The 20,557-nt window shown below is 36.4% G+C and overlaps 1 protein-coding gene across 5 annotated transcripts in view; it reads right to left on the bottom strand.

Moving 5' to 3' along the window:
• Positions 1–20,557, bottom strand: part of Gria3 (glutamate ionotropic receptor AMPA type subunit 3) — a 284,001-nt gene that overhangs the window by 103,911 nt on the left and 159,533 nt on the right. For all 5 annotated transcript variants that reach the window (XM_047535597.1, XM_047535600.1, XM_047535596.1 and 2 more), the window contains exon 5: positions 19,004–19,057. In XM_047535597.1, the coding sequence (XP_047391553.1) occupies positions 19,004–19,057 (54 nt within the window). The remainder of the gene's footprint in view (positions 1–19,003; positions 19,058–20,557) is intronic.

Raw genomic sequence — 20,557 nt, 5'->3', positions numbered from 1 at the left:
GACATTACATGCTGCTTAAGGGAAGCATAAATCAGCAAGACATAACAATCATAAATATCTATGCCCCGAACATTGGCTCATCCATGTACGTCAAACAAATCCTTCTCAATTCCAGAAATCAAATAGACCACAACACAATAATACTAGTCGATTTTAACATACCTCTCTCACCACTGGATAGATCGTCCAAACAAAAATTGAATAAAGAAACTATAGATCTCAACAACACAATCAGCAATTTAGACTTAACGGACATATATAGAATATACCATCCAACAAAGAACGAATACACTTTCTTCTCAGCAGCACATGGATCCTTCTCTAAAATAGACCATATTTTATGCCACAAAGCTACTGTTAGCAAATACAAGAAGATAGAGATACTACCTTGTACTCTATCAGATCATAATGGATTGAAATTAGAAATAAATGACAGAATAAAAAACAGAAACTTCTCCAATACCTGGAGACTAAATAATACACTATTATATGATGAATGGATAACAGAGGACATCAGGAGGGAAATAAAAAAATTCTTAGAAGTAAACGAGAACAAAGATACATCATATCAAAATCTCTGGGACACTATGAAAGCAGTACTTAGAGGAAGATTTATTTCATGGGGTGCATTCAAAAAAAGAAGTAGAAATCAACAAATAAACGACTTAACACTACAGCTCAAAGCACTAGAAAAAGAAGAGCAGACCAATACCAAAAGTAGTAGAAGACAGGAAATAGTTAAAATCAGAGCCGAAATCAACGAAATCGAAACAAAAGAAATAATTGGAAAAATTAACAAAATAAATAGTTGGTTCTTTGAAAAAATAAATAAAATTGATAAACCCTTAGCCACACTAACAAAGAGAAAGAGGGAGAAAACTCAAATTACTAAAATTCGGAATGAACAAGGAAACATCACAACAGACACGATTGAAATACAAAACATAATTAGAAGCTATTTCGAAAATCTATACTCCAACAAAACAGAAAACCTTGAAGACATCAACAAATTTCTAGAGACATATGAATTACCTAAACTGAACGAGGAGGACATACACAACTTAAATAAACCAATTTCAAGCAATGAAATAGAAGAGGTCATCAAAAGCCTACCAACAAAGAAAAGTCCAGGACCAGATGGGTTCTCATCCGAGTTCTACAAAACCTTTAAAGAAGAGCTCATTCCAATACTCCTCAAACTATTCCATGAAATAGAAGAGGAGGGAACCCTACCTAACTCGTTCTATGAAGCCAATATCACCCTGATACCTAAACCAGACAGAGACACATCGAGGAAAGAAAATTTCAGACCAATATCCTTAATGAACATCGATGCAAAAATTCTCAACAAAATTTTAGCAAATTGCATACAAATATATATTAAAAAGATAGTGCACCACGATCAAGTGGGTTTTATCCCAGGGATGCAAGGTTGGTTCAATATTTGGAAATCAATAAATGTCATTTACCATATCAACAGACTTAAAGTTAAGAATCAAATGATTATTTCAATAAATGCAGAAAAAGCATTTGATAAAATACAGCATCCCTTCATGCTCAAAACACTAGAAAAAATTGGGGTAGTGGGAACATTCCTAAACATTATAAAGGCAATCTACGCTAAGCCCATGGCTAATATCATTCTAAATGGTGAAAAACTGAAAGCGTTCCCCCTAAAAACTGGAACAAGGCAGGGATGCCCTCTTTCACCGCTTCTATTCAACATCGTCCTTGAGACTCTAGCCAGAGCAATCAGACAAACCAAAGAAATTAAAGGGATACGAATAGGAAAAGAAGAACTCAAACTATCCCTGTTCGCTGATGACATGATTATATATTTAGAGGAATCTGGAAATTCCACCAGAAAACTTTTAGAACTCATAAGTGAATTCAGTAAAGTAGCAGGTTACAAGATCAATGCTCATAAATCCAATGCATTTTTATACATAAGTGATGAATCTTCAGAAAGAGAAATTAGGAAAACTACCCCATTCACAATAGCATCGAAAAAAATAAAATACTTGGGAATCAATCTCACAAAAGAGGTGAAAGACCTCTACAATGAGAACTACAGAACACTAAAGAAAGAAATTCAAGAAAACCTTAGAAGATGGAAAGATCTCCCATGTTCCTGGATAGGCAGAATTAATATCGTCAAAATGGCTATACTACCTAAAGTGCTATACAGATTCAATGCAATTCCAATTAAAATCCCAATGATGTACCTTGCAGAAATAGAACAAGCAATTATGAAATTCATCTGGAAGAATAAAAAACCTAGAATAGCTAAAGCAATCCTCAGTAGCAAGAGCGAAGCAGGGGGTATTGCAATACCAGATCTTCAACTCTACTACAAAGCAATAGTAACAAAAACGGCATGGTATTGGTACCAAAATAGACAGGTAGATCAATGGTACAGAATAGAGGACATGGACACAAACCCAAATAAATACAATTTTCTCATACTAGACAAAGGTTCCAACAATATGCAATGGAGAAAAGATAGCCTCTTCAACAAATGGTGCTGGGAAAACTGGAAAACTATATGCAATAGAATGAAATTAAACCCCTATCTCTCACCCTACACAAAACTCAACTCAGAATGGATCAAGGACCTCGGAATCAGACCAGAGACCCTGCATCTTATAGAAGAAAAAGTAGGTCCAAATCTTCAACTTGTTGGCTTAGGATCAGACTTCCTTAACAGGACTCCCATAGCACAAGAAATAAAAGCAAGAATCAACAACTGGGATAGATTCAAACTAAAAAGCTTTCTCTCAGCAAAGGAAACTATCAGAAATGTGAAGAGAGAGCCTACAGAGTGGGAGAATATCTTTGCCAACCATACCTCAGATAGAGCGCTAATTTCCAGAATCTATAAAGAACTCAAAAAACTCTACACGAAGAATACAAATAATCCAATCAACAAATGGGCTAAGGAAATGAACAGACACTTCACAGAAGAAGATGTACAAGTAATCAACAGATATATGAAAAAATGTTCAACATCCCTAGTAATAAGGGAAATGCAAATTAAAACTACCCTAAGATTTCATCTCACCCCAATTAGAATGGCGATTATCAAGAATACAAGCAACAATAGGTGTTGGCGAGGATGTGGTGAAAAAGGAACACTCATACATTGCTGGTGGGGTTGCAAATTAGTGCAGCCACTCTGGAAAGCAGTGTGGAGATTCCTCAGAAAGCTTGGAATGGAAACACCATTTGACCCAGCTATCCCACTCCTTGGCCTATACCCAAAGGACTTAAAATCAGCATACTACAGAGATACAGCCACATCAATGTTCATTGCTGCTCAATTCACCATAGCCAGATTGTGGAACCAACCTAGATGCCCTTCAGTTGATGAATGGATAAAGAAACTGTGGCATATTTATACAATGGAATATTACTCCGCAATGAAGAATGATAAAATTATGGCATTTGTAGGCAAATGGTCGAAATTGGAGAATATCATGCTAAGTGAGATAAGTCAATTTCAAAAAACTAAAGGACGAATGATCTCGCTGATAAGCGGATGAGGACATATAATGGGGGGTGGGAGGGGCTAGCATTAGGTTTAGGGTTAGGTTTAGAGTTAGGCTAAGGAGAGCGGTGAGAATGAAGGAAAGAAGGACTGTGTAGAGGGAAAAGAGGGGTGGGAGGGGTGGGAGGGGTGGGGGGAGGGGAAAAATAAAATAAACATCATTACCCTATGTAAACGTAAAAAAAAAATAAAAAATTAAAAAAAAATATAGACAAAAAAAAAAAGAGTTAGCCACAAAAGGGTCTCAAATTGAGAATATTATGACCAAGTCTCTTTAAAACCTTTGAAAATACACTAGCACTCTCTCTAGCTTCCATCTTTCTGCCGCTGGTGGAAGCTAGAGAGTTGCTGAAAAAGGGGCAAGAGTCAGTTGGCTCCTGGACTATCTTCTATCACAATTTAATCTTAGAATGCATGTACTGTTTTCCTTCACAAATTGCTACCTTATATCGTGAAAAACCATAGCATATGAGCACTGGAAACAGAGGAATGATTTTTCCTACAGCAAAGACACTGATGGGGGTGAGGTGACTATGAATATTTACCTAGCATGAGAACAAACATTAAAAAGGAGTAAAATAAGGAGATGGAGAATCAGTTATTTTAGGATCTCAGTCAAGGACAGAAGATGTCTGACTCCTAGAACTCTTTTATTAACATCCAAAAATATTGACAGAATATACTTTTTTATATTGTCTTCTTAAATATTTTTCATTGTGCAAAAGACCCATAGCAGTAAAGGTGGTAAAACTGAGGCTGTGAATCCTTGGAAGCAATCTAAAGATGGTAACAGAGACAAGAGCCCAGACAACAACTTAAGTATATGAAGAGGGCAATAAAATGATGGTGGTGGAGCGGGGGTAGTGGCAGGATGATGGAACTTAGGAGACATAGACTGATGCAAGGACAGGAGTTAACTTTCCTTTTATTTCAATATTTTAAGAACTTTCACTTGTTTATATGCTTGTTAAATTTCTCCACTCAACCTTGGACTTCAAGGTGGGTGTATTGAAGTGGAGCCTCTTCTAAAACTATGAAAAGATGCTAATGTTACAAAAGTGATAAAATATCCTTATGGGTAAAAGGGAAAATAAAATCAGGAATGTCATTGAAAGAAATAAAAAAAACTTGGAAGGGAATTGACAAACAACTAAGAGGCAGAAGTAGCTGGTTGATAGTTTACCTGTTTCCATTTTAACATTCTTTTGAACATGTTGTCTTTATACTGTATATGGCTAGGTTCAACTGCTGATATTTGAAAATACAAGTTCCAAGTAACACAAGAGACTTTGGTCTCTGGAGTGATTTAGCAAAGAGAGTAATGTAACAGAGTTTGTCAAAAAAATATCCACAAGGGAAGAGAGTAAATGAAAAGAACAGGGAAGTGATAAGAATAGGAATATCAGGAGACAAACTTTGCAAAAATGGCAGGAATTGACTGGTACTTGATGCTGCTGCCTTTCTCCTATGACAATAGTTTAAGGTTTTTCACTTGTTCATAAACACTTTCTAGTTTTACTTCTTGAGCTGACCACTTACAGAACAACAGGTAAGAATATTTGGCCCAAACTGACTGATGTTATTATATTAATACCACAACAGAAATGACCACTGAATATCTAGAACATAAAAGGGGAAATAAAACTAAGAACCCTGGGAGATATAACAAAAGAGAGGAGGAAGGATTAATGGATTGGAGTTACCTGACTCCTAGTTTACCAGTTTCCCTTTTAACATGGTTCGAATTGTGTTGTGTTTTATATTGTATTTCTAGATTCTCTTTTAGAATGTGTAAATTCAGTCTACAGATACAAAACATAGACTAGAGTATTTGGACCGTTTTAGCAAAAACACTAATATATGAGAGCTTACCAACAAATACACAGATGTAAGAGGGGGCTAAAAGGGGTGGTCACAACAAGGAGGAGAATATTAAGAAATGAATTTTTTTTTATTAAATGCAGTTATAGGAAGGTTCATCTATTGCCTTGCTTCTAGTCACAACATTTTAAGGCACCTCACTTGTCCATAAATGCCACTAGATTTTACTTGAGCTGACAAATTCCCTATAGCTGGGTATATTTGACTGAATCTCACTAAACTCTAAAAGAAATTCAATAGCCACTGACTTCATGGGAATTAAAGAGAGAAAATGAAAATGGAAGTCACGGGTTAGCGTAAAGGAAGGTAAGAGAAGGGTGCTGACTATCAGACAGGAGTTGGTTCACTCTTGGTTCATCTCTTCTCATCTAACATGCTTCAGAGCACATTGTCTTTTCTATCACACTTAGATTCCTTGAATGATATGTGTAAATATAGTTGGCAGGTTCAGAAAACTGACACTAGGTTTTTTTTTAGACAACTTCAGCAAAAAATGTTAATATAGCAGAGCTTATCCCCAAATATGAAAAAAGTAAACAAAGAAGGGCAGGTTGTGGCAAGAGGGTAATACTAGGAGTCCATTTCATTTTACAAATGGCAGGAATTGTCTGTCTCCTGGTTCGCCTGCTTCCATTTTAATACATTTTAAAATATTTTTATGTCACATATTTCTACATCGTATGGTTGATATGCACAAATAGAATATGTAAGATATAGGAGAGTGAGACTAGATTCTTTGAACAACTTCAGCAAAGACACTGATGTAGCAGAGCTGAGTAATGCATATTGAGGAAATGGTACGATAAGGATGAGCATACTATGTTAGCAGACCATATTTCCATGCAGGGCAAGAGTTGGCTGGTTCCTGATTCTACTTTATCTCCTGTCACAACATTTTAGGGCATTTCACTTGTTCACAAACTATATCTAGTTTGCAATTTTTTTTCTTTTTCTGGTACTGGGGATTTGAACCTATGGTGCTTTGCCACTGAGCTACGTCCCTAGCCCTTCTAATTTTGAGTCAGGGTCTCATCAAGTTGCCCAGGTTGGCCTTCAGCTTATCTACCTCAATTCCCAAGCAGTTGTGATTACAGGCATGTGCTTGGCTGGTTTTAATTTCTTGAGCTAACCCCTTGCAGACCCAGAGGTGGGAAGGAACATCTGACTGAATTGACTACTGCAAAAGAAATGGCCACAAAGCATCTGGAAGGTGAAAGATGAAGCAAATGTACAAAGATTATACAAAGAAAGAGGAAAGGGGATAAATGCTTACTAAAGTTAGTAGTTGGCTGATGCCTGGTTCACCTGTTTCCCTTCTAACATGATACAAAGCCTGCTACTTTTCCCTCATACACTGATAGATTCTATGGGTGATATACATAAACATAGTCCACAGGTACAGAAAACTGAGGGTAGTTTCTTTGGATAACTTCAGTGAAGAACTAATATAACAGTTTACCAACAAATATCCAGAATTTAAGAATTTAAGTTTTTTTTTTTTTATGAAGGCCAGGGTTGTGGTAAGAAGTGTAATAATAAGAGTGGAATAATTTTTTATAATAGACTAGTGCTGCTAGCTGTTGTCTTGCTTTCCTTCCTGTCACATCATCTGGAGGTACTATTTTACTTGCTCATAAATGCCTCCCAGGTTTTACTTCTCCCCATAACCTGCAGAGATACAGGTAGGAATATTTTTCCCAGCCCCACCAAAATCTCTACAAATAAAATAATGCAATGGAAATGACTGCCAAAAACCTGGAAGGGAAAGAGGAGATATGAATAAGTGAAAGTCATGGACAGAGTGAAGGAAGGTAGGAGAGTAGTGCTGACTGTTCACCTGTTTGCCTGCTAAGATGATTCAAAGCATGTTCTCTTTTCCATCACATATTGCTAGGTTCTGTGACTGATATAAGTAAGTACAGTTTGCAATGTCTAGAAAACTGAGGTTGGAATCTCCCACCAATTTCAGCAAGGACACTGATGTAGCAGCAGTGACTACCCCATCTCCTGGAAGTACAATGGGTAAAGAGAAAAAGGATGGATCAGGGACCATTAAGACACCACTTTTGTATGAGGGCAACAGTTTTCTGGCTTCTGATCTTGCTTTGTCTCATATAACAACATTCTAAGACATTCCATTTTTTTATGCCCTAGGTTTCATTACTTGAGTTGACCACTTGCAAACTATAGGTGGGAATTTGAGTCCAAGTACCAATTAACCTTCTAGAAAGAAAAGGATACAGTGGACGCCAAGGAAAATAAACGAGTTAGAAGTGATATAAAATTAGGGATCCTGTCTAATAGCAGGAGTTGGCTGGCTCCTGGTCTTTATTCATATATTCAGTATTTTTAAGGCATTTCTTTTACTCATGACTTTTGCCAGATTTCTGTTCTGTGTTCTCTGTTGAAAGCATACAGACTTCAAGTTTGGATATGTTGTTTTTCCTTTTGATGATCTTTTCTTGAAGTTTACTACCCTTCACTTTTGAGAATTTTGATCCCCTGCCTTCTCTACACCCCATGAAAAGTTTCTGTAACAGAATTGACCATCCAGCATCAATCTCTAACAGGACAAGGTTAAGGATTGTGGAGATGGCTGTTTTATAAGCAACTCTGGCTAAATGGTTAGAGTTTCCTAGTTCCTGGTCAATTATTTTTCTTTCATGATCTATAAGTGGGACTTGCCACTCTACTTTTCTGAGAATTTGAAGTCTCTGGCTTCCCTGAAGCCTTTGTAAAATTGCCTGCATAGATTTTTATCACCCAAAAACTATTAGGTAAAAGTGGAAAAGGGAAAGGGTGGGAATAAGATGCAGAAACACATATTTTAGGAGAGAGCTTCTGGCTAATGAGTGATATTTCTTGTCTCCCATTTCCTTTTTCCCCATGATCACAGTAGTTAGTAATGTCCATCCACAATCCACTATGTGGAAAATTTGGAGACCCTGGTTTCCCCATATGGTAAAAAACTAATGAAGCAGAGCTAGACTTTTGGTAGCCAGACCCAAGTGATAAACGATGAAAGAGATGGGGTCGCAAAGGGTAGGAAATAGTAGAGGAAGAATAGAGACAGTAGTCTGTCTGTCTGCCAGCTGTCAAATTATTCAACATAGCTATTACCTCAGACTCTATTCCTGAAGCTGCCTCTTACGGTCCCCCTATTGTGTGTCCTTTTCCAGAATTCTCATTCCTTCTCCTGATAGAAATACCTATGAAGAAAATATAGCTCTCTCATTCAATCATCTCTAACCATTTCTATGAGGACTCTTCATGTCAGACATATTTCAACTACTGCCACCCAGATTTCCATTATCTGTTTTCCTTCCACCCTGACCCAATCCTGGCCCTGTCTTATCTACACTATTTCATTAGATCTTATGTTCTACCACATCATGCCATCATTTTAAATCTTGGTATCTTTATTTTTTTCATCTACAAAGGACCCCTACTTTATCACTTAAAATTTCAGGCATTTCTACTGAAACTTCATTTTCAAGTATCTTTTTCTTTCTTCTTTCTTACTATTAGTGGTGTTTTGACTGAGAAATCATAATTATATACATTTATAGGGTACAGTGCAATGTTTTGATATGTGTGTACAATGTAACATGATTAAATAAAGCTAATTAATATTTACCACCTCACTTACCTATAAATTGTATGAAGAGCCATTTGAAATTTATTCTTTGAAAGAGATAATACATGGTTATTGACTGTAATCACTCTGCTGGTCAATAGACCACAAACCCTGTTTTTCCTATCTGAAACTTTGTACCTATTCACTCCCTTTCCACCAACACTAGCTTCCGATAACCATAATTCTACTCTCTACTTCTGTAAGTTCAACTTTTTGAGATTCCACCTATAAGTGAGATCATGCAGTATTTATCTTTCTGTGCCTGGCTTATTTCACTTAGCCTTATATCTTCTAGATTCATGTATGCTATCACAAGTGACAAGATTCCCCTTTGTTTAAAGGCATAACATTCATACACTACATTTTCTTTCTCCATTTGTCCATTGATGGGTACTCAGGTTGATTCCACACTTGGTTATTGTCAATAAGGCTGAAATGAATGAGAGTAAGCAGATATTACTTTAATATATTGATTTCATTTCCTTTGGATATGCAGATGGTCCCCAACTCAATAATGGTTAGACTTAAGCCATTTTTTATCTTTACAATAATGCAAAAAGTGATATGTATTCAGTAGAAACCATACTCGCAATTTTTGAATTTTGATCTTTACCTGGATGGACTAGCAATATGCAGTATGATGCTCTCTCACAGTGCTGGGCAGTGACAGTGACCTGCAGCTCCCAATCAACCATGTGGTCATGAGGGGAAGATATTCATATCTACAGTGTTGCTAAGCTATGATGTTTGGTAGGTTATGGGTATGAAATGCATTTTCAAATTATCATATTTTCAATTTAGGGTGAGTTTATTGGGATGTAACCCTATTGTAAGTCAAGGAGCATCTATATACCCGGAGTGGGAATACTGGGTCATATAATAATTCTATTTTTAGATTGTTCGAGGAAAACTCCATATTGTTTCCCATAATGGCTGTACTATTTTACATTCCTACTAACAATATATAACAGTTCTCTTTTCTCTGTATCTTCACCAACATTTTCAGTTAGTAAAATAATGACTAAGAAATGTCCAATATCAAATTTATCTCTGTGTCCTGTACCAAAAGTTGTGTTCCTTTCTTTGAAGCCATGATCACATAGCTCTTATACATTTTGATGACTGCTATGAACTTTTTTTTGTCTTCTTTATTAATGTATGCCTTCTCATGCCTTTTGTGCAATAAGTATATTTGTATACTCTATAATGTCATTGCTAAGTGATTCCAAGTTTCCAAGTTGCCTGTTGTGCTAAGTGATATTTCTGTTAAGGCCATTTTATTATTTCACAGAAATTTTAATAATTAAGTGATGATTAGATATTCATCAATCTTTGTGTGCTTAGACTAAATTTACCAAATTCAAATTCTGCTTGAATTTCACAAATTATGTTTGGTTGAAATTGATGGCTTTGTTGGCTAATTACCACAGTGGTATCCTTTCCTTTGGCTGTGCCAGTAAACTTCATGTGTAGAGGGAAGAGATTAAGCAGAGATAGACTAAAGTAAATCCTATTGCTCATAGATAGGCGGATTAAAACTCTGCTTTCTCTCTTTCTACATACTAAATATCTATATTTTGTTGTGTGGTGCTAGGGATGAGATCCAGGGTCTCATGCATGCTAGACAAATGCTCTACCACTGAATTATTTCCCCTAGCCCCCAACATTTATACATTTGGTTATTTGCCTCTCTGCAATAATGGCAATGTTTGTTGGAAATATGGGCATAATTTCTAGAAGGGATTCCTTTGAGAGGGAAACTATTCATTTGGATTTGTATTTTCTGCAATATTTCATCAACTGTATCACTTCTCAATCACATCATGTCTGTTTTATCCAGTGCACTGTTGCCCACATTAAAACCAACTGTGACCTTCATGCCTGAGCAGTTCATGCGGGGCCTTGTAAACTACACTTGGGTAATTCTCCAAGGCTATATTTCACACAGAAAATGATTAAACAAGTAACATTCAAACATAGATTGTCCCTGATTTGAGAATAGACAGAAAACTCAGACTTTGCAAGATTCAAATGACTTTGGTTTTATCCTATGTTCCTTGATTTATACACACTGCACTTCATTTCCCTTCAGGTGACGTGGATAATCAAGAGTTGGAAATAAATATATTCATGGCTTACTTTTAGAGTACTTATTATCAAGATGTTATGTGGAGATTTCATTCATATAGTGCTATTCTTAGGATGCATTTTGTACATATAGGAAAACAGACAAGATAAGTTGGGTGACTTTCATTGAGCTGATAGATCATGGGAGAGGAATGGGAAAGGTGGTTTGCCTAAAAGCAGTAGAATGAGGGCTGGAAGGTTGCCAAAGACAACTATCTATTTCACAATTTGGATGAAGGCTGGCTCTGCCTTTAATGCTATTTGAATTGTTCATCTGGGTGATGCTTCAATGTGGAAATGCATAGTAATTATGATGACTCAAGTTATCAGGTTGTTAATGAAAGGCACAAGTCTTTTTCTAGAAAGTAGGTCCATCCTCCAGGGAGGGCATAACATATAGAGTGAAATATGACACCATACAAATTAGCACTTGATTACATGTTCCTGATACTGTTCACTGTTTCATTCTCTAATCCAATCAATGAACATAGTTTGAAATCTTCTAAGTGCCAGTTGTTGGTATAATGGTGAGCTCTATCAACCTTAGTCACTGCCTTCATGGCACTTCAGTCTATTTGGAATGTTTTATATGAATAAACAACTAATTATAATTTGATTTAAGTGCTATTAGTGGGACAATAGCTTCTAATCTTTTTTATCATCAACTTTATTGAGATATAGTTTATATGCCATAAACTTCATCCATTTGACACTGATCTTTTTTTAAAATCATATATTGGATCCTGTGCTTCCCTTTCTTGAAATTCTTCAGTAGCTTTCCAATGCTGTGGAAAAAGCTAAAAAATTTTAACCTGGCTTAATGAAGCCTTACAAATCTGTCCTCTCTCTGCTCTAACCAAAATTGCCTTCTAATTAATAGTTCAGGGAAGGTATCAAACTCTCTTCTGCCTTAGGACCTTGGCATGTGTTATTCCTTATGTATGAACTTGCCCTGATTCCCTTTCTTCATGTAACTGCATCTTTTCCACCTTTTTGATCATTGTTTTGAAGTCACCTTTTCTAAAAGACCTTCTCGGACCACACTATACAGATTACTGACCCCCACCCACTCTTTTCATCCCCTGTTTATCCCCATACCAATTATCATAAGTTGTGCAAGTCTGGTCTGACCAATATGATTGTAAATTTCTCAAGGACACTATTCTTTGTCTTCCTTGCAGTGGAGTGAATAAGGTTTTAGGCATACGAGTGATATACAGGAAAAAAAAAAACTTACTGTAAAGAATTTTCAAGCAGTGTGCATGTGCAAATTGCTGCTGATTCATTGTTACTAGTCTGAGATGATATGAGGAAACAATTTGAGAGTAAGTCTTTATCACCCTTCATAGCAGTTTGACATGGTAATATTATGGTCATTGAATGTAATACTAAAAAGATTGGCTTCTTTATTTTGTCTATTTTGTTTTTTAAGTAATTTATTTTACTGCATTTTTATTGGTTCATGAAGATTTAGGGGAAAAAACTATCCATCTTCAGAAATAGTTTAAGAAGCACTGTTTTAAAGGACATGATCTATAAGTTTGGGGAAAAAGATGGAATTCTTTTAATATATCTTTTTAGAACATTGGGCAGGAAGTGATTGTTCCTTGTTAATTTCAGGCAGGAGGAAGAGATAAGGGAAGGGTACAAAGGGAGGAGATGAGGTATGGGAGGGAGAAGTGGAAAGTATTAGAGAGGGAAAATGAGTATTTTGAAGTTGGCTATCAGTAGCATTCTAAATGCATGGTTGGAAGTTGGATTCCTGCCCAATCCCCACATAATCATCACATTCTCTTGGTAATCTGCTGTACCCTATCTCCATTTGGAGAAGAAGTTGAATCCTGAGCCACAAGAGAGGTTGTGAACCCAAGGGAGATGACTGGGTTCCCTGAAACTGGAGACCAGTGGGAGTTTTTTCCCTTCAAGCCCCACCTCCCTTGCCTGCAAAACTCATTGCTCCAGCCCAATGAGCTGTGTTTACATGCCATCTGCTGAGATGTCAGTGATCACAATATGTGACTTTGAGCATTTTAATTTTTATTTAGAATATTAAAAATGGGAGAACAAAAGAAGGGAAGGTAATGAACAGAACAAGAAGATCTAGAAGGGGAAGAGAGCAGAAGGGAATAGTTGTTATTGGCAAGCAAAACAGCATGACTCAATCTCATTTGAATTTATTTTCTCTCTAAACACAGGCCCTTCTTTGTTCAGGTACATTCTGAGAATTTGTAAGCCTCAGAGAAAAATTTACTTCTTCAAGCTTAGGTTACGCCTGGCTATCTCTTTGGGTTGTATTTGATGAGGAATGCTTTTTTTTTGTCTTAGTAAAATTTGCCAAAAAAAGGTGTCATCTAGTATCCCCCTATCAGTTTCTGGCATACTAATAATGTGAATGAGGTGGATGAGGAGGTAAGGAAGAAGAAAGAGCAAGAAAAAGAAGTGGGATGAGACAGAGATTGCATGTACATATGTGTGTGCACACACTCATGAACATGGGGGAGAGAATGAGAAGAAGAGGGAAGATGGCAGGACAGAAGAGAGTGATAGCAATGTAATCGATGCCAGTTAAGATTCATTTCATGTTGAACAGCTTTCAAACCCACAGTCACAAAACTGTCCTTGTTTTTTAAACCCATTTATGACTTCACTCTCATAAATTTATAACTTATGTTTCATTCATTTACAGTCATGTCTTTACAGATACTCTTATATGACCTTTGTAGGGCTGGTCTCTTGTCTTACTAAGATGCTTAGGTGGGTCAAATGGGAAGAGCAAGGTGCTCTACCCATAAGCTAGTCAACTTGGATTGATAAACCTAGCTTGGCAATGGAATATTTATGAGACTTGAGGCAAGCATCTTTTCTGAGTCCACTTCCTGATTTGGAAAAGGCCTGGGGAGTTGGGTAGGCAAGAAGTCTCTCCTCATGGAAGTTCTCAGATGACCAAATAAGAAATCAGAAGAAAACAGCAAGCATAGCAGGGAGTAGTCTAAGGTATGTCAACTTCCTTTTTTTTCCCCTGAGCAGAAGTACAATGACCTTCCTGATTGTCTGCTCCTGCTGCTCTCTACTTGACAGCTGACATCACCTAACTTCTAGAGTCAACAACTGTCAGGCAACTGGCAGGGTAACTGTCAGGTCTTCTAAGGCAGTGGTTAACTGGTGCAACACTTAATGATCCCTACTATGATTTGTGTTCATCTCTGAGCACCTCAATTGGTTGAATATTTTGGTCTTAAATTTGGGTATACCAAATATCTGTTGTTAAACCATCTCAACTCACATCTAATTCACCTTGTGTCAACCGCTAGACTATTTTGATCGATCCTTCAGATTCTCATCTCTGTTTAAAGTGTGGCTAAAAGTACTCACACCCTTCTTGACTTTTGCCCCTCTGGACTGATTTTACAGTCTGCCTTAAGATTTTATATCTCCAAGGATAACAGGGCTCTGGTTTTGCTCCCCCATTTGTGTCCTCAGCATTCACTCAGCTGCTGTTTCTACACTCTTTATCCTGGCCTATCTTGGTCCAAACTGACCTCCAAGAATGAAGAAATGTAGAGCCAGAAAGGACCTCCGAGTGTTTTCTAAACTTTGGTCATTAGTATGCCCTTTGCATACTAATTGCTCTCTTTTTAAAATACATAGGTGCACCATCTATAATCTAATTAATATTTTTTCTTTACATTGAACCCATTTTTTTAAAAGTAAATATCTGTTTTAGTCTCATTCTAAGGAATGGTATCTGTAAAATCACATTTTTGGTGAAATATGACCTTTTTCTAGTATGCATTTAATATAAGTTCAAAGCTACTAAGTTAAAAAAAAGTTTTGCCACATGCTACCTATTATGATTTTATGTGTAAATAGAACATTTTTAAAACTAGTGATCTAGTTTAACTCTACATTTTAAAAATTAGGAAACAGGTTCAGACAGGATTGGCTCACTATAAAGTCAGTTAAATGAATTTCTGGAATTCAAACCTGTCTCCTAGCTTCTAGTAAAGTGTTTTTTTTTTTAAATTAGAGTTTTAGTTGTCAATAGACCTTTATTTTATTTAATTTATTTTTATGTAGTGCTGAAAATCAAATCCAGTGCCTTACACATGACAGGCAAGTGCTCTACCACTGAGTCACAACCCAAATCCCAGTAAAGTGCTTTTTTTCCTGATGCCACACTGCCTCCCTCCTAATCTTAGTTTAGGGTTCTATGCACAGTGACTGAGTTACCAATAGTGACATATGTAAAAAATTAAATCATGACACATAATATCCCTGGTAATGCAGTGTAAAGGATCCTAATCTAAAACCTTGACTTGAAAGAAAGTGGTTGCTTGACTGACAGCTTGTATGCATGCTGGTCACTTCTGGGACTACAGCAGAGAAACAGCACTGCCTTAGAGTCCTGGAAGAGAAAACAACAATTAATTATAGAACAAGCACTAAATAAAAAAGACATCACCAACTGATACTGAATTTGTAAGAGACTTACTTGCTCTATTAGGATGTCCACTTCTGGTCTGACCACATCACATCTGTGGCCTGTGCTCCTGGTAGAATCTTTTTTTTTTCTTTCAGGGACTTCTGCAAGTAAGAGTTTTGAAGTTTGTTGTCTACTCTGAAATTTATACCCCGACTTCTGAAAAGCCTTTGTTGAAGCATTCATGGAATATCCAAGTCTTCTTATTTAGGACACTACTAGGGAAGGTCCATATAAAAGCACATAGAAGTCTCTGCTAGATAGATGGATCTCACTATCAAAGAGGACACTGGAGCTATGGGTACAGATGATTCTAGGAAGCTTATTTAGGCAGTGCGAGTGTTGTTGAATTTGCACTTGTAGAAGAAAGGAGTGTCTCTGTGCTGTTGTAACACCAAGACTCAGATTAGAATTTGCTCCCCTGTATATATATTCATCCTCAGCTTTCACCAAGCTGGCTCATCTTGAAAGGCCAGATGGCTCATCTTGAAAGGAAACATCTTCTTGGCTCCACTTCCCTTTTTTGACCATTCAAATGACTTTTAAATAGTTTTGGTTTACTCTCTATATGTATATCTTCACTGGAGGTGTTTGGGGTATTTTTATCTGCTTAAAAAATCTGGAAACCATTGTTGGGATGGCCTGTCTCATTATTATCAGAGATGAGTAGCAGTTCCTATTTCTATTGCCCAAATGCAATTTGATATAGTGTACAGGGACTTACGGAAACACATGGCTGAGTTCAAATGAAAAGAAGGCCACTAGAGGAAGAGAAATGTGATAAATGAGTTCATGTTTTCATTACTCAGACTGACATGATACTATACATTACTTTCTTCTTGAAGGAACAGATTTTGCTTGTTCTTGTAGTAGGCATTCCCCCAAGGTCTCGTAATTCTAAATTGTGGTTCAGGATTCACTTTACCAGTCTTTTCCCTAACCTCATCCTAGAGATTCTCTTTTACAGTTCTATCACTCTGCAGGCTTTCATTTCCACCAGCTCTGAATATCAAAGTTGAAACGAAAGTCCATCTGAAGGATTGTCAGTGGGAATAAGGAGGTCTTGTTGGCATTCTAGAATGGGAAAGGTCTTTATAGGTCATCTGGTCATCTTAGGCTGATTGAGACAACAATTGATGTGCATGACTCAGATCTCCTTTCTGACAGAACCTGCCTCAAGGAATTAACTGATAGCTTCCAGCTTCAGGTGCCTTCAGGACCGGCCTTAACTTTTAAGGGGAAGATGTATGCTTCCTGGATAGCTGCCATTCAATGACCAAGCAAAGTGAGGATGCAATGGCTTGTCTTTGGAGCAAGACAGGGCTCCTCTATATCCAGTATTTGCATCAGAGCTCCCAGTTGTGGTGGCCACAACTTTACACCATAGTCTGAAGCTCTTCCTATCAGTCTGAAACTCTTTTGGCTTTAACAAATATTATTCCCAATGAATGTCTTGCACTTCTAATTATGTCTTAGCATCTGCTTCCAATGGACCCATTCACCACATGAATGAACTCCTTCTACTCTCACCTCCACTTCCACAGCAAGGAAACTGAGGTCCATAGGGGTGAAGTGGCTTACCTAGGACTCCATAGTCAAATAGTAGCAAATTGAGTGTGACAATCCAAATATTCTGACTCCCAGTCCAGTGTTTTTTCCCAAAACTTCACCAACTATGTACAACCACAACCACTTTTTACAGAAGTATGTCAAAACCAGATGGATGTACCTCTTTATCACCCATGTTATTGTTTACTCAAACAATATTTAAAGCAATATTTAAAAAATTACTTCACTTTTGTTAAATCTCTACTTTAGTCCTGTATGAGGTAATAATCTTGTGATTTTTAAAAAATTTTGATGCACCAGTTTTATAGTTTTCTAATACCTGTTAAAATACATTACTATTAAAACAAAAGTTTTTATGGGTACTACCTAAAGTCACCTTATGTATTGTCAGTGATAGGTAAACTTCACATTCTCAAACACTATACTATACACGTTGCTGCTTTCTTAGGACATATAAGGCAGAGAAGAAGGATAGAGGAGAGTGGCAAAGGAAGGAAGGGAGGAAGGAGAGTAGAATATTTATTGGTGAGGAATAAAAAGTCATTGGGTGTCTCGGATGCCTTGTGAAGTTCATATTTTCTGCCAAGCCCTAGTTGAACATCCATTGAGTCAAAATATCTTTTCTTATTAGTTGTCTTAAAACCAAGTTGAATATATTCAGAAATGAAGAATCAAGATTTCTCCTCCTAAATATGTCAATGCATTTATTCCCAAAATGAACTGAAGTGCTCCACTTTGAGAAAACTATTAGAGATGTACATGACATTTGAAAGCAGTAGCTATAATCTTCATTTTATAAAGTGCTTTAATGTACATACATTTTAAGAAAGAGGTTTAAATAACATTTCCTTTGTCATTTAAAAATATTCATTATTAAAACCAAACAAGATATTTTCTTTAAGAAATCTAAGAATATAATTACAATAATCTTTCACCTTTGTTGCTATTATTTTGATTTAAGAGCTTTATAATGATCATGACTATTGTGCTAATGAAACAAAATTGGGGTTAGAATTCATGCTATGTAATATTTTAATAGATTCTTAGTATTGTAGTGATATTTAACATTCCCCTTTCATTCCACAGAGATAGTATTATTCAGAACCTCTGCCAAACAGATATTACTAATTTCGAAACCACTTTGCTACTTTCTAAACAAGTTGTTCTTTCAAATAAGAAGGGATATGAAATAACCTTAATGAAATACTATCTTTTAGAATGTCACAAATTTTAAAGGCATAGGAAGTTTGAAGGTAAAGATTCAAGTTTCCTTTTATGTTAGTGGACAGGTACCTATAACATTTTCACAGGGTCCTTAAGATACCATGTTGCAACCTACTCTGGCATTTGGTTTGAAAAGATTTGGTGTTCTGCCTCTTAAAGGATAAATGCAGAACTGATATGCACATACACTCGAATCGATTGGGAATCAGTTTTCTATGTGATCTGTCCTTCGGTTTACATTTCAAATATGAATAAAATAGCTTACATTTCAAATCCAAATTGAATCTAAGAATAATAATGGAGGAAGAATATCAAATTATTTTGTAAACAAGGAAACAGTATAGTTTTAGAACTCAAAGTCAGCATAATTGAAAACAAGGCTATTACATTCAGGTTTTGGCATTTACTGAGCTGATTTCTCCAAGCTTCTAGAAAACACATTAGGTACTTCATATATTTCCTTTTTGGATGATTACAGATGACACAAACTAAATAGAATATATTGCCTAGGGACACTTAAACTCTTGCTTGTTCTTACCAGGTTGGCAAGCATGTAGTGATAACCTCTTGAATGTTTCCCGAGGATCACAACCTATAGAAAGAAAAAATGAGAAATATTGCTTATTCAAGAAGGGCATTTTCTATTGCACAATCAGTGGGATGGTTAGAACAAATGCTTTAAAATGCTCAACCAAGTGTTATGTCTTTTTTATACAGTAAAATCACAGTTAATTGGGCCAGATTTCTTTTTGTTGCTTTTCACTTTCAGCCAAATAAAACAGCAAGAATTGCCAACATCAAATTTAAAATGTCAAAACAAGGGGAAAAAAATCCTCTAAACTTCCAGGTCAGTAGAATCATTGTCACTTAAAATAGATGGCAAAAGCAATGAAGCTGATGATCCCCCACCCATGAACTCGATTTCTGTATTTAGCTGTTCAGATGGAAAATGAGCTGAACTTTGCATACAAATTAGAAAATAGAATGTACAGTACATTTTTTTTGTTATCTGGGATGCTTAGGGAATAGAACACTCAAAGAATGGGGTTAATGGGATTTTCAGGTTAACAGAGGTTGCTTTGGCTTATTGAAAACTTCTAAAATGCTTGCCTTCCTTTTTCTGCCTTAAATGAAAGACTTGTCACCATCTGTACAGCTTTTGGTGCTGCTCACAATGCCTTAGGGCAGTAAGGGGGGTTTTCCCTCAGGGGATATTTGGCAATGCCTGGAGACATTTTTGATTGTCACAACTGGGAAGTATGCTACCGGCATCTAGTGTGTAGAGACCAGAGATAGTGCTAGGCATCCTCTAAGGCTCAGAACAGTGCCCAAGAATTGTGAGACCAAAAATGTCCCTAGGGCTGAGGCTGAGAAAGCATTCATCAGTGTTGTGAATAATACTATATTAATACTAAACCTTACAGTTTGCAAAGTGCATTTTATCACCTCAAAATACTTAAGTAGGCTAAATATTTTCTAGTCAAATATGTTGGTTGGAAGCTTTTGACTGCATATCTGATATAATTTTATTTCCTTGTAACAAAATACAACTAAAATTCTGGTTAATTAAGGATTTCATAATATATTTTAGTGAGTATTGACTATGTGCAAGGTACTACACTAGATACAGGTAGTGGGAACAGGAAGGGGAAGAATATAATATAATATAGAGGTAAAAGACACAACCAGAGGTGGGACCATATTCTGTATTGGCCTGAAGAAAATACAATTTTAGGAGCTCTTTTTAAAAAATGAGACACAAGTTTGAATACAATATTTTAAAAAAGGCCTTGGAAAGAAGCTGTGCAAGTAAGGGGTCGTTCAGTTTAAGTTTCATGATAAATTCCTCTCTGGATGCAACTGTCAAAGGGTTTAAAAAGAACTTGGGCAGACACCAGATCATGCATATCAAATCAGAACTACATATGTAAGGCTGTGATGATAATAAATACAATTTCCCATATTTGAGTATCTAGTATATGCCAGAAACTGTACTAGGTGCTATATATGTATTTAATCTCTAGAACAATTTAACAGTTTCATTTTATAGATAAAGAATCTCAGCCCAAAAAGTTTAAGTAATTTGCCCAAG

This window comes from Sciurus carolinensis, chromosome X (genome assembly GCF_902686445.1).
Source record: "Sciurus carolinensis chromosome X, mSciCar1.2, whole genome shotgun sequence".
NCBI lineage: Eukaryota > Metazoa > Chordata > Mammalia > Rodentia > Sciuridae > Sciurus > Sciurus carolinensis.
This window is presented reverse-complemented; position numbering and strand designations above follow the sequence as displayed.